The following is a 21099-nucleotide window of genomic DNA, read 5'->3' on the forward strand; positions in this document are numbered from 1 at the left end:
GTATTGACAACAATAGTTGAAACGTTCCTCAAAATATCTTGTTTTGTGTTCAGCAGAAGACAGAAAGTCATTCAGGTTTGGAGTGACATGAGGGTGAGTAAATGATGACAAAGATTTCATTTTTGGGTGAACTATTTATAGTATATATATATATATATATATATATATATATGTAATTTATTCTAAAATTGCTAAAATGTTATTTTAGGGTTTTGGTTTAGGCTATAGTCATTATAATTAGCTCGATACATGAATTATATTTTTTTTTTACACCCATCATTCACACGTGAACAAACTCTACATATTCCCTGTACTTTACGTTTGTTATTTAAACATTTTTGGCTAATTTGATCTTGCTTTCACTTATCAATAAAAGTATGTAGTGTTCTTTAATAGTCACATTTCTTTAATCTTTTCTGCATCAGTTTCAAGAAAGTCCATCGGTTTAATCTGGGCCTGCTGATGAATGAAAAGAGAGAGGATAGATAATTGAGGAAAAGAAAGAAAGGAGGAGGAAGAAAGAGAGAGAGCAGAAGTGCAGGAGCAGAACAAGGAGCTTTTGTTCTGTCACATCCTGATCCTTTCTCTTTGTTGCCCCCTTTCTCTTGAATTTATAATCCATTAAAGGGGACATTTTTTATTGAAAACATTATTCTTGCTCTTTTGATATAAACAAGTTTGTACTATGTACTATGACATATTCTTACAGTTTTAGCAAAGCACACTCTTCTTACATGGCTGTACAGGGTTCTTGAGCTGTTTTATGTTTTTTTTGGAGATTAAAGTTATCGCTGTCATTACATGTTTTCAGATAAGCTGATTGGTTTCTGTGTTCGTCACTTCTCCAAAATTATGGAGGTTTTAATGAGTAAAACGTACCTCCTTAACCTAAAACTTTTTTTTATCCCCTTTTCTCCCCAATTTGGAATGCCCAATTCCCACTACTTAGTATGTCCTTGCGGTTGCGCTGTTACTCATCTCAGTCCGGGTGGCGGAGGACAAGTCTCAGTTGCCTCCGCTTCTGAGACGGTCAGTCCACACATCTTGCCACGTGGCTCGATGTGCATGACACCGCGGAGACTCACGGCATGTGAAGCCTCATGCTACTCTCCGCAATCCACGCACAACTTACCCCACGCCCCATTGAGAGCGAGAACCACTAATTGCAACCACAAGGAGGTTACTCCATGTGACTCTACCCTCCTTAGCAACTTGGCCAATTTTTCTGCTTAGTAGACCTGGCTGGAGTCACTCAGCACACCCTGGATTTGAACTCGCAACTCCAGGGGTAGTAGTCAGCGTCAATACTCGCTGAGCTACACAGGCCCTTCATAACTGAAAACTTTAACCTAAACCTAACTGATAGTGTCCTAAAAGTAAATGCGACATGAAAAGCACATTTTCTGAAGCAATCACGTCATTTCGAGTCACTTCTATGACACTTTCATGTCATGTGTCAGCTTGCGTGTTTGGCTGGGCTCGAACCGCGGTCTTCCGAGGCTACCGCGCATGCTAATCAAATTGGAATAAGTGTGCAGTATGTATACTGTGCACAATATGCCCAAAATCTGTTGATGCCTGAAACTTTTCGAGTCACACCAGATGCAATAAGCATCATGCATTAAACTAATTCTCCGTCATTTGCCTATTTTATAAAACACTGATGGATAATTCCAAATGATACGTCCCTCAAATCTGCACATTTTTAAATGAAACATAGGGAGACCATATGTCGTCTTGTCATGTACGTGTCCTCTTTTTTTGGAGCTTAAAAAGATTAAAAATAATTCAGATTCCGAGATTTGTCTGTTTTCATATTAAAGTGCTTTCTATCATTATCATCATCATCATCATATATTGTGTGTGCAACAAGAAACCCAGTGAAATCTAGTGCATCATAAATGTGAATTCTCTCTCTGCATACTGAATGTCTGTGTGTGTGTGTGTCTCTCTCTTTCTCACACACACACACACACGAATACAACAACACCCATTCAAAAAAGTCTCTGAATGCATTTTCTTTAGGTTGGAAGGGTTGTAATTGGTCAAAATATGAGAGGATGGGTAGCCATGTTTTATAAAATTGATTTGATGTCCCTATTAATGAAAATGTAATTATGTAATTATATGGTTATATGCATTTATCGTTTGTTTTTTTCTGCTGTTCGTGTCCCTGTCAGAACAAACCTAATATACGACCCATTTTTGGATCCTGACCCACAAGTTGAGAATTACAATAACTAGTGTAGCGATGAACATAAAATAATCTTCTATGGCATCTAGTTATAAAACCCTTTTGGTTCTAACTGGAACTTTAATTGTAAGCAGACTTATAATGTATATGAGTGTATATTATATTAATATAGTGCATGATGAGTCATGAACTACTGTTACGGTGATTTTATGGTGTATTTTAAAACTTGACAGACGTGATTACTATGAACTGCTGTATGAAAAGAGCTGCGTAAAGATTATTTTATGTTCAGCAATTCCTTTAAAATGGCAAGATCCAACCTCATAAGCCTCTTCAGCTGATCTCTCTCTCTCTCTCTCTCTCTCTCTGTGTGTGTGTGTGTGTGTGTGTGTGTGTGTGTGTGTGTGTGTGTGTGTGTGTGTGTGTGTGTGTGTGAGCGTGTATTTATCACTTTGTGGGGACCAAATGTCCCCATAAGGATAGTAAAACCCGAAATGTTTGACCTTATGAGGACATTTTGTCGGTCCCCATGAGGAAATCAGCTTATTAATCATACTAAATTATGTTTTTTGAAAATGTAAAAATGCAGAAAGTTTTCTGTGAGGGTTAGGTTTAGGGGTAGGGTTAGGTTTAGGGGATAGAATATAAAATTTGTACAGTATAAAAACCATTATGTCTATGGAAAGTCCCCATAAAACATGGAAACACAACGTGTGTGTGTGTGTGTGTGTGTGTGTGTGTGTGTGTGTGTGTGTGTGTGTGTGAGAGAGTCATAATTAGCAGCTACTAAGCTCTATTGTTGTGCCATGTTGACACTCTCTCACACACACACACACATTAGTTTGTTTCCTGTTCTCTGAGGTTGACTGTCAAAGTTGAACCTGAGGTCACATCCTGAAGTTAATGAGAGTTTTTAGAATAAATAGTCTACTTTGAGCTTTGATGTGAACACTGACTGTCCATTTATTTCACTGGTATTTTGTCCTTGAGCATTTTTTCACGGGTGTGTGTGTGTGTGTGTGTGTGTGTGTGTGTGTGTGTCTGTTGGACAAGATGTTCTCCTATGGGTTTTTGAGGGAATCCCTTCACAATGTCTTCTCTCTTATGTGTGAAACTCCGCTCTGTAATTTTCCCAAAATATCATCTGCGAAAGTGGAGGCAGTTTGGTGCCGCTTGAATCATGCTAAAGATTTTCTTAGGACTTAAGACGATTAGCAACACTGAGTTAGCTCAAATCACTTTATAAGCACATTTCATTTCAGCTAATTGCTCCAAATAAGAGCCACACAAACATTAAATGGCAGAACTGATCTTATGCAAACAAAGCATTGTTAAGTTTGCTCACTGAAATTTCACTAAGGGTGCACTTTTACTACATCCCATGACTTGTAAGGCCATGCATTTCCACGTTAGCATTTAATAACCAACTACATTTTTGAGCTTTTTCAAACACAATCAAATTAATGAAGTAGCTCAACAGATAGAGTGTTGCGCTTACGATGTAAAGTATTGGAGTACAAATCAGCACACAAGTTGACATGTGAGCCGAAAGTGTCGTAGAAGCACCATAAAATGACGTGGTTCCTTACGTGTATTGCGGCAGTTCTGAGGTGAAATGTCCACTGTGAGGCCCTAAAAGTGAGTTAAAATCTCGCCCAAATGGATGAGGTTTTTAAGGTTAATGCTCTGCTGTGTTTTAAATCAACAAAACCGACCTCCCTAAAACGCCTTTGTTTTTCACATGTCTCTTAACCAATTGCAACATGCCAAGTTTGAATATACAGAAGTTTGAACAGCAAATGCTAAATTGGCAGACCGTGTGTATTTATTGTGCTTTGCACCATGTTGCTCTGCAGATGTGTGGAATTCACCCCTCTTCTCTCTCCACCAATCACAGAGCAGCATCATTTAAACAGAGGGAAAGCCCAGTACTGATTAACACACTCTGTTTCTTGCTAATCATCTTTCTTTCGGCTCCTGTGTTTGAGGGACTGTTAGGGCAGTAAGTTACCCCATCTACCCCTAGGACACATGACAGAGCTAAATCTAAACATTTCACTTCTACAGGCCACATGACCAGTGCAGTAGCATTTTTATTCCACCCGTGGACACCTTTGGTATGTTTGGAATAGCATACTACCATATACAATTGCTGCAGTATGTATCCTGTGCACAATATGTGAATTTTCTGTATGCATATAGCACCTGAATTAGCTGCTGTGTGTATGCAGTGCACTAGTATTTCAGATTACAGTGGAATACTATTGTGCTAATTATTGCATAGGATAATGTATGCATACTGTCCTGCCTTTTATTTATTTGCATTTTTCAAAATATAATAGTATTTGAAATGGTATTCTGTATGCAATGATAAACATTTAAAAAAGTAGTATCCTAATAGCTTTGTATTCTCATCATCATGACCTCTGTGGTGCTTTAAAGCAATAGTTCACCCAAAAATAAAAATGTTATTATTTACACACCCTCATGTTGCTCCAAACCTGTATGACTTTCTTTCTTCCGTGGAACACAAAAAGAGTCACCATTAAATTTAACTACATCTTTTTTCCATGTAATGAAAGTGAATGGTGCCTGAAGCTAACATTCTGCCAGTCACCAGGATTCGCAGGTCAAAGTTCAACAAAACTTGAACTATCCTCTGCAGCGCATTGTGAAATATATTCGCATAAGCTTGCTTTTCCAGTCTCCTGCGTTTGAAGCCTCTGAATGGGGGTGAATGGAGCGCAAGTGTGACAGGACCTTTATTTCTTATTAGGTGTTCAAAATCCTCCCTGCAGTATTATGTGATTGTTAGTTTATTATTATTAAAAAACTAAAAATAACCATTAGAGTATGTTCTGTTTACGTTGTTATTAGGTTGTCACAAAAACCTACCTGCAATGTTCTGGGAATGTTATTTTATGGTTATAAAATAAACCTAAAAATAACCATTAGAGAACGTTCTGTATACATTCTTATTAGGTTGTCACACAAAAACCTTTTTTGCAATGTTCTGGGAAACGTTATTTGATGGTTCTAAAAAGAATTGCTAAAAATAACCATTAGAGAGCGTTCTGTATACGTTCTTATTAGGTTGTCACACAAATACCTTTCTGCAACGTTCTGGGAATGTTAGTTTATGGTTATGAAATAAACCTAAAAATAACCATTAGAGAACGTTCTGTATACGTTCTTATTAGGTTGTCACACAAATACCTTTCTACAACGTTCTGGGAATGTTAGTTTATGGTTATGAAATAAACCTAAAAATAACCATTAGAGAACGTTCTGTATACGTTCTTATTAGGTTGTCACACAAATACCTTTCTGCAACGTTCTGGGAATGTTAGTTTATGGTTATGAACTAAACCTAAAAATAACCATTAGAGAACGTTCTGTATACGTTCTTATTAGGTTGTCACACAAATACCTTTCTGCAACATTCTGGGAATGTTAGTTTATGGTTATTAAAATAAACCATTAGATAAAATAAAAGTCTGTATTAAGTTCTTATTAACATTCTGGGAATGTTAGTTTATACCTAAAGAGAACATTCCTAGAATGTTAGGAATTGGTTCTCAAAAATATTATTAAATGAGGGAACCAAATGCTCACTTGAGGGGAATGTTCTGTGTTTGCTGTGGGGTTCCACAGAAGAAAGTAAGTCATATGAGTTTGGAACAACATGAAGGTGATCAAACAACAGTTTTGTTTTTGGGTGAACTGTCCCTTTAATAGTATGGCATTCTGAACATTAATTAATATAGGAGGATCATTACAGGATGTCTCTATAGCTGTGGCTCTTTCTGTCTGTTTTCACCCTGTTTTACTGCAACGTTTATTGTGTTCTCTTCAGGTAAATCTCCACCTGCTTTGAGCTTAAACTTTAAACCATTTCATATTGTGTAATCAGTGACCTGCAGGCCGTTCTCTGATTGGACATCCCACACAGGTGTTGTCTGGCATCTGAATCATGATTGGTGAAAGGAGCTGTCAGTCAGTGGGTGGAATGTTGGCTTCTGTCCGAGAACAATAGCAGTAGGGATTGTGTTCGGAAAGCCGACAGCAATCCATGGAATCCCGGGAGGATTGTACCACATTCCTTTCATAAGTAGGGAAATGGGCCTTTCTGTATACACCATGTTTTCAACTAATAGTCATATTTTACTTTAAAGGGATAGTTCACCTAAAAATGAACATTTGGTCGTTTACTCACCCTCATCTAGTTCCACACCTGTTTGACTTTTTATTCTTCCATGGGACAAAAAAGGAGATGTTTGGCAGAATGTTTGCCTCATTCACCATTCACTTTCATTGCGTTTTTTTTTACTATACACTGAAAATGAGTGATGACAGAGGCTGTCAGTCCTTAACATCTCCATTTGTGTTCCATAGAAGAAAGAAAATAAAACGGGTTTGGAACAACATGAGAGTGAGTAAACAATGACATGTTATTTCATTTTTGGGTGAACAATCCCTTTAAATATGTTACATCATGATTAATGCAAAAAAAAAAAAAAAAAAAGATATATCTGCTGCAAAAAAATTGACTTTTTATCTATAGTTCACATTCAACGACTGTCGTCTTTGTGATAAACATACAGCAAACACAAACATTTTGTTGCGGAGGGTTCCAGTTTCAGAAAAATGGCCCACCCTCCATCAGAAATCACTCATCACTGACATGATGTCATCACTCTCAGCATCTTCCTCTTGTTAGTCTGATGAATGACATTCTTTGAAGAGTTAAACATGTGATTCTTGATCTCCTGAGCCCCGCCCACTGCTGTAGCAGAGGTCACCATGGTGATGTGTGTAACTACGGTTACTGTGACAAATGAAGCTGTTTGTGGGTGATGAATTTTTTTTAGATTATAAATTTAGATTTAGTTTTTAACGCTTAACTATTTTTGGGTTCGAGGTATGAGGGATGACATTATTTTGGATGTTTTGCCACAATGCCAAGGTGTTGTGGGTAGTTGCCAGGGAGTTAATATGCAGTTGCTAAGGTGTTCTTTTTTTGTTGTTGTTGTTGTTTTGTATTTTGTATTTATGGCTTGGGTCTCTCATTCAATGTAAGTCTATGAGATTTTTTCACCCATTTTAAATCTGATCGCTCAGAAATGTAATAGCACACCTCTCCTCAACAATCAGCATGACTTGAGGTATCAGTCATCTCTGTAGCACAATCATGCGGGATGGAGTATAAAACTGATCCTGCATTCCAAACGGGATGAATCAGCCACAAATGACCATTTCTTTAACCAGAGTGGAATTTATGTTCTAAAACATAAATCCTTTTTTCTCTGTTGACTTTACCTTGACACCTCTTGACAAACTTTCACACACTTTCTCATCTGATGTCCTGCTTGGTTCGGTTAAGTGGCTTGTTTTTAAAAACGAATCCTTGGATGATTACGGTGTGAGTGTCTGAAGCTTTGGTGGTCCACTCATTACAGGTCTGGACTGGCTTTGAGGGTGTGTGTGTGTGTGTGTGTGCGCATTATTTCTTTGGTGAAGAGAAATGACACTGGTTTTGAGAATTACTTTACATTGTACAGTTGGACACTCTTCTCTTTGTTCCAACTACATAAACAGAAAGCACACTTTTCTGACCATAACTAAAAAGTGGTTATTGTTAAAACATTGCAAGTTTTTAAATATGAATTGTGCAATTGCTTGTGCAACTATCATCATTTACATTTATGCATTTGGCAGATGCTTTTATACAAAGCGACTTACAGAGCCCTTATTACAGGGACAAAACCCCGGAGCAACCTGGAGTTAAGTGCCTTGCTCAAGGACACAATGGTGGTGCCTGTGGGGATCGAACCAGCAACCTTCTGATTACAAGATTACCAGTTATGTGCTTTAGACCACTACACCACCACCACTGAATAGAATTGTAAAAATAACTATAAGTATGAAGCAGACAGATCGATCTGAGATATGTGGGTAAATGATCGTTGCCGGCATCTTTAAGAATGTTATTTTATCGATATGTCTGTTATTTGACACAATGATTGTTGCCATGGTAACAGTTGCAGTGTTCTGTTTCCATGGTAGGTTATCTGTCACGTGTGCTGAGGAATTATACTGAACAAGCGTGCGACGGAGACTTCCTAACAGTTCGCTGTCCGCCCAGAACCTCCATCACTGTCCAATCAGCTTTCTACGGCAGAAAAGACTCTGCCCATTCACCACTGTGCCCGCTTAATTATAACAGTGCTGCTACAAGCTCAGAGAATGACATCACTTCCTGTAATGTGTCAACATCCTTGCAGGTAACAACACACGAAAAAGCACACTACCATACTTCTGGTACTCTTTCACCACTATTACATATTTATATGTGCAATCTATGCAGATTATTAAAATATGCAGTATACAGCAAAGCACACTAGGTGGAACACAGTATCCCACAATGCAATGCACTCGACGGGACCTTCCATTTCCAGTGTAATAGATGAACCAGAACTAATAATAGTCACAATGTTTAACATTATTTGATTGTCTATGGAGTTATTATTGTGTCTGTTCACCAAAAAAGCACAAAAAAAAGTTTAAAATGCTTAATAACTCTTCTTATTTCCAATTTGATAACTGTACGCCTCTTGCTGAAATAATCAGGAAGTATATGTCAAGTCAAGTCAATTTTATTTGTATAGCGCCTTTCACAACACACATCGTTTCAAAGCAGCTTTACAGAATATCAGCATTAACAGACGATAAAACTGTAATGTCTATAAAGCTCGATTAATCATCATTGTGTAATTTCGATAAAATACGATTTTTAATAGTGTTTAAAAATAATTAAATGATAATTGTATGGATGTCATGACAATATAGCATTACTATTGGAAATATTTATGTTTCAATTACTTTTGTTCCCTTTCTCACAAATCACGAGGAAAGCGGCAGATTATCAGTTTATAAACATTTACTTTTCATCTTGTTCATCACACAATGCTGCTCATGACATCGAAACAATTTTACTACAGCGCATGACTTGTAAGGCGATACGATTTAACGTTTGCATTACATAACCAACAAAATTTACAAGCTTGTACAAGTGTGAACAAATAGCTCAACTGATAGAGCATTGCATTTGCGATTCAAAGGACCTGGATACGAGTCCCGATGAGCACCCGATTCGACACATGAGCCCAAAGTGTCTGACACCATGAGCCCAAAGTGTCTAAGCATTATCAAAATGATTAAGCTGAAGAATCTCATCTGTTTGGGAAGAAATGTAACTTGATTTTAGCGCCACACAGTGGACATTTAACAGAACTGTCGCGATATATGTAATGGAACCGCGTAATGGCATTTTGCAAAAATGTCCCTGCATGCACATCATTTTCAGATTGATCAGGCTTGTCAATAATCTTTGAAAATGCAATTAGGTAAAATTCTTTAAATCTTTGTGTTATGTGTTTGAATTCATATCTTTGTGTGTGGCACAGTATGAACTCATAGTGCGGCGGTTTTCTTTGTGCATCAAATTGGTAGTTTAATATCAGTAAAGTTGGTGTTTTAATGCGATAAAAGTGTGTTCGTTCGGAGCGACGCACACCGTGGTGTTGGTTTGTTTGAACTGCGGCATCTCTGACAGCACACACACGCATGATTTACGACCGCACACACAGTGACCACACATTATAAACACACACATGCACAGGACTGCGTGCTGGAGTTAAATTACACTGTGTTTTTATGCCCGGGGGGAGAGAAATCTACTGCTGGAAAAATGAAGGCTGTGGTATGCACCTCAATGAAAGCATCCTGCTCAGAGTGTTGTCTTTTTTTCTCTCTGTCTCTCTGCAGAAGATGTTGGATGAATGTGAGGATAGGAGAAGCTGTCATGTTCTTGTCAACAGTCGTTTGTTTGGGACGGACCCCTGTCCAACCGTCAGCAAATACCTCAGCGTGCGGTACAAGTGCAGGCCGAGTGAGAATCTCACACAATTTGTTCAATGTTCACCTAACCATCTACAGGAATGAGGATGTACAATAGACTTCTATTGTTTTTAAATAAGACGTTTGGCCCTCACTAGTATAGTCAAATCTGTCCACACACACACATGGTCTACTGAGCCGTATGGCTGCATTTCTCTCCAAGTTATTGTATTCTCTTATCTGAGCAGAGAGAGAGAGAGATCTGTCCATTCCTCTCTCTCTTCCTCTCATGCTGGTCTGTAAAATAAAGTTCTGCTCCACTGTTACAGGTCACTATGTTTGTTAAAGCTCTGCTATAGACATACACAGATATTTTACACAGAGAATCTCTATTATTTTGTCATACTTCCTCGTTTATAAATTGAAATCATGCTGGTGCTTATGCCAGAACCATATTATAATTTAGAACTTCTAGTTTAATTTCAATTTGCCATCACAGTTGAATTAAGTTTTACTCTGTGACTGTCATTTTTACAAGTTTGGTGGTGCATGTAGTCCTGGAGAGCATTAAAGTAAACAGATTTGTCGTGCTGTCTATAACGGAGGGGCTCGAGCACAGAACCGGCTCACGCTCCCACTAGGGCTGTTCTGATAAATCAAAATGGTATAGCGCAATACATTTATTGATCTTTTTATGTATTCATATCATGTCCACCATGAACCATGCAAGAAAGATTGAAATATATTAAAACATATTTTAACATCCAAAGTAATTTGATTCACTATCACAAGCTGCTTTTGATGTAACTGTCAATTCACATATATCATTTTAATTACACTCATTTTGCACTTCTTAAAATATTCTGTTTCACTCGTAAATATATTACAGATTACAGTAGCAGAATTGGTTGCAAATGCCGCTTTATGTTGACATTAAACTGTGTGTGCATGTGTTCTATCTCTAGATGAGTATAAGAGTAAAGTTGTGTGTGAAGGGGAGCGGTTGCAGTTGGGCTGTAAGACGGGAATGCAAATCGTAGTTTATTCTGCAATGTTTGGCCGCACGCAGAAGGGAACGCTGGAGTGTCCTCCATACCACTGGGGGGCGTCATCTGTCGGTAAGAGCTCAAATCCACATCGTTTTCTCCAGGTTCAACAATTATGTTGTGCTCGAAAAAAGATACTACTCTGCTATTCTTCCTATTTTTGCTATGTATACTGAAATAATAGTACAAGTAGTATGGTAGCATGCTATTCTGTACATAGCATTACTTAAAGGGTTAGTTCACCCAAAAATTAAAATGATCCCATAATTCACTCACCATCAAGCCATCCTAGGTGTATGTGACTTTCTTCTTTCACCAAACACAATAATATCATGGCTCTTTCGAGCTTAATAATGGGAGTGAATGGTACCTTAGATTAGAATTTGTAGCCCAAAAATCGCATCCATCAAAAAAGTTATCCATACGGCTCCAGCGGGTTCATAAAGGCCTTCTGAAGTGAAGCGATGCGTTTTTGTAAGAAAAATATCCATATTTATAACTTTATAAACTATAATCACTTGCTTCCCGTATCGGCCGTCCGCATGTTCACAAGAGAGTGGAGTTCCAGCGTATGACGTAGGCGTAGAGTAAGCTTCAGTGAGAAGTGATGAACATGGAAGTGTGTGTTGTTTACAGCAAAGGAAAATGGTGAAAAGAAGTGAGTTGTTTTAGCTATACTGTATATTTGTATTAGTCTTAAAATGATGCGTTCATGTGTCTATCGTCATTCCAATCGTCCATTCATGGCAGAAAACACTCTCAGCCTCTGTTGGCATTACCTCGCATTTCCTACATGAGCACCAACACGTCTATGTCAACCAGATTCGTTTGTTTGGGCCTCTGCTGCTGCCTCCTCCATCTCCTGGAGTTCCTGGTTGGTGGTCTCCGGTTCAAACAAATAGGTCTGGGAAAAAACTCAATCTCCTCTTCTCTTATATCGAAATCCTACGACATTTTTAACAATGACAAATGATCCTCCTTGTTGTCTTTTAATTTGTGACCGGCGCTTTGTTTTGCTTTATTGTCTGTGCTTCCGCGTTCGTCACTTCTCACCGAGCTTACGCTACGCCTAATTCATACGGCGGAACTCGACTCTCTCATGAACGTGTGGTCAGCCGTTACCGGAAGCCAGTTATTATAGATTATACAGTTATAAATATGGATATTTTTCTTACAAAAACGCATCGCTTTGCTTTAGAAGGCCTTTATGAACCCCCTGGAACCGTATGGATTATTTATTTGATGGATGGATGTGCTTTTTTGGGCTTCAAAATCTAAGGTACCATTCACTCCCATTATAAAGCTTGGAAGAGCCAGGATATTTTTTAATATAACTCCGATTGTGTTTGGCTGAAAGAAGAAAGTCATATACAACAAGGATGGCTTGAGGGTGAGTAAATTATGGGATAATTTAAATTTTTGGGTGAACTAACCCTTTAATGGCAACTACATTACACTTTAACAAGACATTTACATTTTCTGATAAAAAAGATGCTTGGGGTTGTGGGTGGTTACCAGTGCATTACTATGGTATGCGGTTGCTAAGGTATTCTGGCAGTTTTTAGTATGCTGCATTGTGAATGACATAATCTAATTAAAAATGAAGGAACAAATATAAAACTATTGATTTAAAGTTGTTGATTATATATTTTAATTTTGTTGCAACATATTCAGATATATACAAATATAAAGTATTTTGAGGGTATGGGCAGACCGGCTCGATAGCATCATTCAAAGTGTGTCATGATTGACGACTGCTACAGAGCTCTTTTGCCGCACTTTGTTCTCTATTTGGTGGATGTTGGGAGGATTATGGGTAATGTAGTTCTTAATCAGGTAATACTTTTTTGTAAAAATGAAGTTGAAATACAGCAGACTGATGGCTTCGCAGAATCGTATACCATTGATTAACAACTTCAAAAGTTCATGATAGGTCTGTCTTTCAATGTTTGTCATCATCATCAATTTCGCTATAAAGAAAACATATGGGATTTTTACTTCTAGAACCAGACTGTGGTGTCTATAGTTAAATGGTCTTGCTCTGAGAGACTGGAGTGTCGGTCCACGTGTAATGGATGGGAATTAACCAATCCTCTATAGCCTGATAAGACTGTAAACTATAGAAAACTCACTTTTAATAAAGTGTATTATCTTGTGACATCAGTTTGTTTGGATTAAAAAATGAACACTTGCACTAATCCAATAATCACATAAATATTTTATTAACAACCTCTTATGCTTTCAATACCCAAAACATCTTAAACACACACACACACACACACACACACAAACAAAGACCATATCACACCTGTGCAGGTGCGAAATGACATCATATTTCAGGTGTTTGTTTTTTTTCTCTACATTTCCCCTGTTTGTACATGTTTGTGTTTGTATATGTGTGCGTGTGGAATACGATACTATCAGTAAGTCTTATTGTTACTGTCTCACTCAGAACTGGTCCTGTTTTGTGTCTCTTGTGGGTGTGTATCAAGACTGCTCGCTGGAAGATGTTTAATTTCAAGGAAATATTTCAGATGTGTGGGAGGAAATTCTGTCGGAACGTCAGTCTCCTTTTGTCTTGTGACGTGTACCAGCTAATCTCATCTCCTGTTACACACCTGGAGGCTCTGTGTGTACAGTATGTGTGTGTGTCTTCTAAGACTGGACATCAATACACACCCACATAGTGACAGTGAAATAATATACAATATAATATAATAATAGTAATATAATGATGTGTGCATCAGTGGTCTGGGAATTAGGGTGGACACTTTTGGCTCCAGGTTAATTCTTGTTTTTGCTGTTTAGGGTTGTTTTTGTGGAGTTGCTGGGTGTGTTCACTGTATCAGCAAATGTACTGAGTATTTAGATAAAGAGGTTTAGACATGTGTACACTCTGGATCAAGTCATATCTCAAGTGTTTATTTGGGTTATAAGGGTAAAACTCATGAAACCTGTCAAGAATATTCACAATGACTCACAAAAACATTTCTCCAAAATTATATTTTGAATAAGGAACCATTAAGATTTAAAGGAATGTTCCGGGTTCAATATAAATTAAGCTCAATTGGCAGTATTTGTTGCGTAATATTGATTATGATATAATTCTTTTAATTTTTTACAGTGGGACACTTAAAATGAAAGTCAATGGGGCCAGTCCAGTAAAGAAGCGGACTACCACCCCTGGAGTTAGCAAATTCAAATCTAGGGTGTGCTGATTGACTCCAGCCAGGTCTCCTAAGCAACCAAATTGGCCCGGATGCTACGGAGGGTAGAGTCACATAGGGTAACCTCTTCATGGTCGCTATAATAAGGTTCTCGCTCTCGGTTGGGCACGTGGTGAGTTGAGCGTTGACTGCGTGAGCCTCCACATGTGCTGTGTCTCCGCGGTAATGTGCTCAACAAGCCACGTGATAAGATGCGCGGGATGACAGTCTCAGACGTGGTCAACTGAGATACGTTACCCGGATTGAGGCGAGTCACTACGCCACCACGAGGACTTAGAGTGCATTTGGAATTGGGCATTCCAGATTGGGGAGAACAAGGGGGAAAAAATACATACTGTTTAAAAATTATAGCGAATTGTAAGTGCCTCACTGTAACCTCGATTTCTTTTTTTTTTATATAAATGAGGGACGAGTTGAAATCATTTTTTGCGGTGATTAACATTGTGCCACAAATAATGTGGATTGAGCTAAACTTGTTTTGATCCCAGAACATTCCTGTAAAATCTTTAAGATTATGAGTATTTTACAAAAAAAAAAAAATTATGAGAAAACATTAAGAATTGTTAGGGGGGAGAATTTTCACTATGAAGTGTTTAATTTTCATGAAAATAATGTCACAATGCAAAAAAATCTTAATGATCTTTAAAATAGGCTGAATTTTCTTTATGCTAAATAATTGATTTTGTGGTGAAATATGACGAACCAGCATCAAAAGTTCTGACAGGGACATTTTTCATGGCTTCATCTTCCCTTGCCCCAAAAATTATATTAAAAGATTATTTTGTAATTCATTTCATATTATTAATGTGATAATCAATATATTGTCATAATAAAATTGACTTTAATTTGAAGCGCTTAATATCTATTGACCTATTCACACTATGGGCGAATAATCTGTAATAGGGGAATTTAAGTGACATTTAGCCACAGTCACGTCCTTGATGACATGAATGTGCATGTCATGAGTGCAGAGTGCATGACACAGGCCTACTTCAAAGTTGTTTTTGTTTTCTTTTCTTTTTTCATGTCAATGTCATTACAAAAATATGTTGTTTTCTGAAAAAGGGAAGAAAAGAATATGCAAAATGCATGGCCATTTTGGGCTTCCGTACAGGCGGAGGACTGTTGAAGACCCTGAGGTTCACCTCTCACGTGGATCCAGTTTCTGGGTTCACATGAAGCACTCAACCAGAACTAGAGCTCCTCTGCACCAGACAGAAAATCTGTTGGATCAGAGAAGATCCAGATCTGTCATACAGGGATATAATAATCCGGAGATGCATCCCAGCAGGGCTATATAATAGTGTCCTCCTCTTTAACTGTGACGGCAGTGTCCTTCATAAATCAGATCTCTATCAGTGAGCAGTTCTCTGTTTACTAACACTGCTCTGTGACCTTTGACATTTGTTGAAGCCATTAGTCCTGAGGTGACAATAGATCTCCAGTCTTCAGATCTCAGCTGTCCTCTTTCTCTCCTCTATTTCCTTGAATGAGTGGTAGTCTTTAGGCTGAATCGTGCTTTGTGTTCATGGATGTCACACGTTCCTTAGTTTTAGGGTGATGTTATATGCAAACATTCCTTGTCTGTGTGATTGAGTCAGAAGAGGTTACAGTGAGCGCCGTGGCTTTAATAACAAGGAAGCATATGACATTTTGAAGCCAATAATGTCTAAAAAGAGCATGTATTTTAATGGGAGTGTTTTGCCATTTGCTGTTTTGATGGGCGGCTGCAGTTTTGGCCTCCCCCGCAGTATGCATAAGTTGAAGTGTTAAAGACACAATGACACGCAGATGACAAGCCCAAACATGAGCAGGGCAGAGAACACACACACACATGCACACCTATTCGATCTCTCTATCTGAAATATACCTTGTGGGTGGGTATTCAGGTGTGTTTGATGTTCGCCACTGTGTGGCTCTTTTGTTCTGTTTGTCGTGTGTGTGTGTGTGTGTGTGTGTGTGTGTGTGTGTGTGTGTGTGTGTGTGTGTGTGTGTGTGTGTGTGTGTGTGTGTGTGTGTGTGTGTGTGTGTGTGCGCATGTACTGATCTATAGTTTTGGGGACAAAAGTGAGCTAAATCTGACAAAACCTGTCTTCGGGATGTCCTCAATTAAAAACAACAATTAAAATATTAATATTTTTGTTAATAATTTTAGGGTTTGGGTTAGGTTTAGTCAGTAGTATTTATAATTAGCTTGTTAAAAAACAATTGAAGTCTATAGTATTTCCTCATTTAGAGTGTGTGTGTGTGTGTGTGTGTGTGTGTGTGTGTGTGTGTGTGTGTGTGTGTGTGTGTGTGTGTGTGTCCAAATGTCCCCATAAGGATAGTAAAACCCGAAATGTTTGACCTTGTGGGGACATTTTGTCGGTCCCCATGAGGAAAACAGCTTATAAATCATACTAAATTATGTTTTTTGAAAATGTAATAATGCAGAAAGTTTTCTGTGAGGGTTAGGTTTAGGGGTAGGGTTAGGTTTAGGGGATGGAATATAAAGTTTGTACAGTATAAAAACCATTATGTCTATGGAAAGTCCCCATAAAACATGGAAACACAACATGTGTGTGTGTGTGTGTGTGTGTGTGTGTGTGTGTGTGTGTGTGTGACTGATTTAAATCACAGTACATTACAACAGGCTCTAACCAGAGCATTCATCTTGTGTTCCAGACTGCTCGTCAGACGTGGCTCTGCAAGTGATGACATCACGTTGCCAGGGGAAACGCACCTGTGTGGTCCGCGCCTCTACACAAGAATTCGGAGACCCCTGTTACCGTGCCACCCACAAATACCTCAGCGTCATACACACATGTGGTGAGTTTTATACATCTGAACACATTAATGCACATTAATACTGCTGTATTACTGTGCAGCCTGACTCTGTATACAACATAATTGACAACGGACCACTGAATTACTGAAAATGAATGCACACGTAAAGGGTTAGTCCACCAAAAATGAAAATTCTCTCATCATTTACTCACCTTCATGCCATCCCAGATGTGCAGAACACAGAAAATGGGGAAGAGTTTTAGAAGAATATTTCAGCTCTTTTGGTCCATACAATGCAAGTGAATGGGTGCCAAAAAGCACATAAAGGCGTCATAATAATAATCCATACAAATCCAGTGGTTTATTCCATATTTTCAGAAGTGAGATGAGAGGTGAGAAACAGATCAACATTTAAGTCCTTCTTTGCTTGAAATTCTTCTCCCTGCCCAGTAGGGGGCGACATACATGAAGAATGTGAAGAATGTAATCATGATCTGTTTCTCACCCGCACTATCATATCGCTTCAGAAGACATTGAATTAACCACTGAAGTCTTGTGAATTACTTTTATGATGCCGTTATGTGATTTTTGGAGCTTAAAATTTTTTGGCACCCATTCACTTGCATTGTATGGACCAAAAGAGCTGAAATATTCTTCTAAAAAAATCTTAATTTGTGTTCTGCAGAAGAAAGAAAGTCATACTCATCTGGGATGACACGAGGGTGAGTAAATGATGAGAGTATGTTCATTATTGAAAAATATGTTTCCAAAAATAAATAATCTGTCATCATTACATCACTAACAGTGAATAAATACCCAAGTACATTTTACTTTCAATTAACAGCGCTGATTTATGTTCATATGAATACAGAGCTGTTTCTCTGAGTGCTCCTGCAGATGGACATGTTCTATTTCTGAACACTAGAGAGCAGTAATTACTCATTCTGAACCAGACAGGGCACTATTACAAATGTTCTGGTCTCTAGAAATAGCTTGAGTCCCTCCTAAAATGTTAATCAAAGTCTATATAGTTTTTGTTCACCCATTTATCATCTGCTAGACAGAGTAAACTAATAGCACACCTCTCATTTGAAGTATTATTCATGTCTTGGATGAGCTACGCCCCAAAATTAAAACCCAGGGTTAGAGGTTATTTCAAATATTAAGTATTATATTAAATATTAAGTATTAATGTCAGTATTAGGGGGCCTGGGTAGCTCAGCCAGTATTGATGCTGACTACCACACCTGGAGTCACAAGTTTAAATCCAGGGTGTGCTGAGTGACTCCAGCCAGGTCTCCTAAGCTACCAAATTGGCCCGGTTGCTAGGGAGGGTAGAGTCACATAGGGTAACCTCCTCGTGGTTGCTAAAATGTGGTTCTCGTTCTCGGTGGGGCACGTGTTGAGTTGTGCGTGGATGCCGCTGAAAGGTACAGACGCGGATGCAACTGAGATTTGTCCTCCGCCACCCGGATTGAGGCGAGTCACAACACCACCATGAGGACCTAGAGCGCATTGGGAATTTGGCATACCAAACTGGGGAGAAAAGGGGAGAAAATAATTGTTTTATTATTAATATCAGTTTTAAAGGAATATTCCGGGTTCAATACAAGTTAAGCCCAATTGACAGCATTTGCGGCATTACCTGGAGATTGATTACCTCAAAAAACTAAAACAAAAAATTTAACTTGTGTCTTGTTTGTTTGTTTGTTTGTTTGTTTGTTTTTTGGTACAGTGAGGCACTTACAATGCAAGTGAATGGGGGCCAATATTTGGAAGGTTTCAAGGTAGAAATTTGAAGCTTATAATGTTATGAAAACATTTAAATGAATTGACCCTTCGCAACGCTGGTTGTCGTTGCTTGCTCTGACATGCTCTGCAGAACTCCCCATTGAAATGAATGGGAGATTGCTGTAAACGGTGCATTTTTTTTTTTTCAAAATATTCTCATAAATGGAATGGATAATATTCTTAAGTGGGCTGGAATGAAGAGTGATGTTTTTTTGTCAAATAAATCATTCAATTACACTATAATTTGATTCAAACCTGTGGAGACTGTGAATCCGAATCAAGGCAAATGATTATAAGTCACTTGAAAAAAGAAAAGTGTCATTAGATAGCTATTACACCCCTGATAACATTAATGCAATGAACAGAACTGATTGTAACAATCATTTTGATGCTGTGACTGTTTACTATAGCTTTTACTATGACTTTAATCGATACATAAATAGGTTAACGTTCAGTCATTAGCTTTAATTTACCATGGAGGAAATGTAGGTGTCCTCACTGATGTTATTCGTGCTCATTTGGGAATAAGGATTGACACAGTTTAATCCATAGAATGCTCTTCTTTATATTTATTTAAAAGTTTGTTTGTTTTTTAAAGATAGAAAAACACAGGGTTAATCCTCTCTGGCTACCTCGTGTCACTATTACAACCCGGCAACATTGTGTTTGACATTTTATTGGATCATTTTGATAAAATCACGTTTAAAACTACTCAAACACACATTACACCCATAGGCTACAGTGCTTAGGTGCGTCCCAAACCGCACACTTCTGCACTATTTTATGTCATTTTGAAGTGTAAGGAGTGCAAGTAGTATGTTTACAGTAGAATGCAACAAAAAGAAGTGTACTCTTCAATGGGCTGTACTGTACTGCCCTACAAAGGCTAAGTGCAGTAACTACAAATTTGGTCAAAAATGAGTTAAGACTTCTAATGGGCTTTATGACATGTGTTCTGTCTTGTGAAAAAATAAAGACACTTCTAAAGACAGATTTAACCTCTAGAGTCGTATGGATTACTTTTATGCTGCCTTTATGTGCTTTTTGGAGCTTCAAGATCTGAACACTATTCAGTTGCATTGTGAGGACCCACAGAGCTGAGATATTCCGTCACTTCAGGAAAAACTGTTATTTTTTCCTGTAAATACTGTTGTCATGACGAGTACATATCTCGAGTACATACATAACATCAAACATGCTCAGATATTATTTGTGACATCCTCTTGCAGTAAGATTCCCTCTCTACTGTGATTCAGCAATGTAGAGAACTAACGTAAATCCTCAAGAAAATGGACACCTCCCTGTTCATACAGATTTGATTGGCTGCTGATAAATATATTTCTGATGATTATATCATAACGCGGGCCGTGTGTTGAGCAGCGCTGGTCTAGATCCTTTGAATAGAGTTTTCTCTTGATGATAGAATCTCAGTCAGGCGTTGTTTCCTGTTTGTCTCCACAAAATCTCACTTTGGAGACATTTTGGGGTGTACTCATTTTGCAAGAGTGCAAAAGGTTTTCTTTCGGGGTTAGTGTTAGTCTGTAGTCATCATGACCTCCTGAAACTCAAGTATTAAATTGAGTGTTGGTTATTCGTGTTTTTGATGATTTTCTGTAAAGCTGGTTGGAACAATGTGACATGGGAAAAGCACTTTTGACTTGATATGAATTTTACGTTATTCTTCTAATTCTTGTGCAACAACATCTCTCTTTGCACTGTCAAACAAACAAGTGATAGCCAGTGCTGAAGCATTTTAACAATCAGAAATTAACATAAATGATTCTGATTAAAAGTAATGGCCAGCATCATCCAATCACTGCCAACCATGTTCAAATAAAATATAGACATTATAAAAATTTGATTACCATTGTCCCATGTCTGCCAAGCATGTCCAAATATCATCTGCAGCCTGAAACTGAATTTTGGTTGGATTCAGTAGACAATATACTTGGCTGCATAGGAAAGTTATAGGATTATAGCTCCCTATTTAGTGAATGACTTAACCTCCTGTCTGTCTACACTGATCTCAGAACAGTTCGAAATGCACCTTATTTTCACCTTAACTCCATATAAAGCCTCTAAAAGCAAAAATGTTCAGCTTTTGGATGAACCCATTGAATGAAAAAAATGTGCTTAAGTACACATTAGTGTACATTGTGTTTAACAGCGTGGCATT

The 21099-nt window shown here is 38.1% G+C and overlaps 1 protein-coding gene across 1 annotated transcript in view; it reads left to right on the plus strand.

Annotated features, from left to right (window-relative positions):
- The window catches only part of LOC127623831 (protein eva-1 homolog A-like), a 44151-nt gene that overhangs the window by 3699 nt on the left and 19353 nt on the right, over positions 1-21099 (plus strand). The window contains exons 2-5 of the mRNA XM_052098380.1: positions 8261-8478; positions 10022-10145; positions 11059-11211; positions 17031-17174. Of these exons, the coding sequence (XP_051954340.1) occupies positions 8261-8478; positions 10022-10145; positions 11059-11211; positions 17031-17174 (639 nt within the window). The remainder of the gene's footprint in view (positions 1-8260; positions 8479-10021; positions 10146-11058; positions 11212-17030; positions 17175-21099) is intronic.

The sequence above is a fragment of the Xyrauchen texanus genome, chromosome 30, assembly GCF_025860055.1.
Source record: "Xyrauchen texanus isolate HMW12.3.18 chromosome 30, RBS_HiC_50CHRs, whole genome shotgun sequence".
NCBI lineage: Eukaryota > Metazoa > Chordata > Actinopteri > Cypriniformes > Catostomidae > Xyrauchen > Xyrauchen texanus.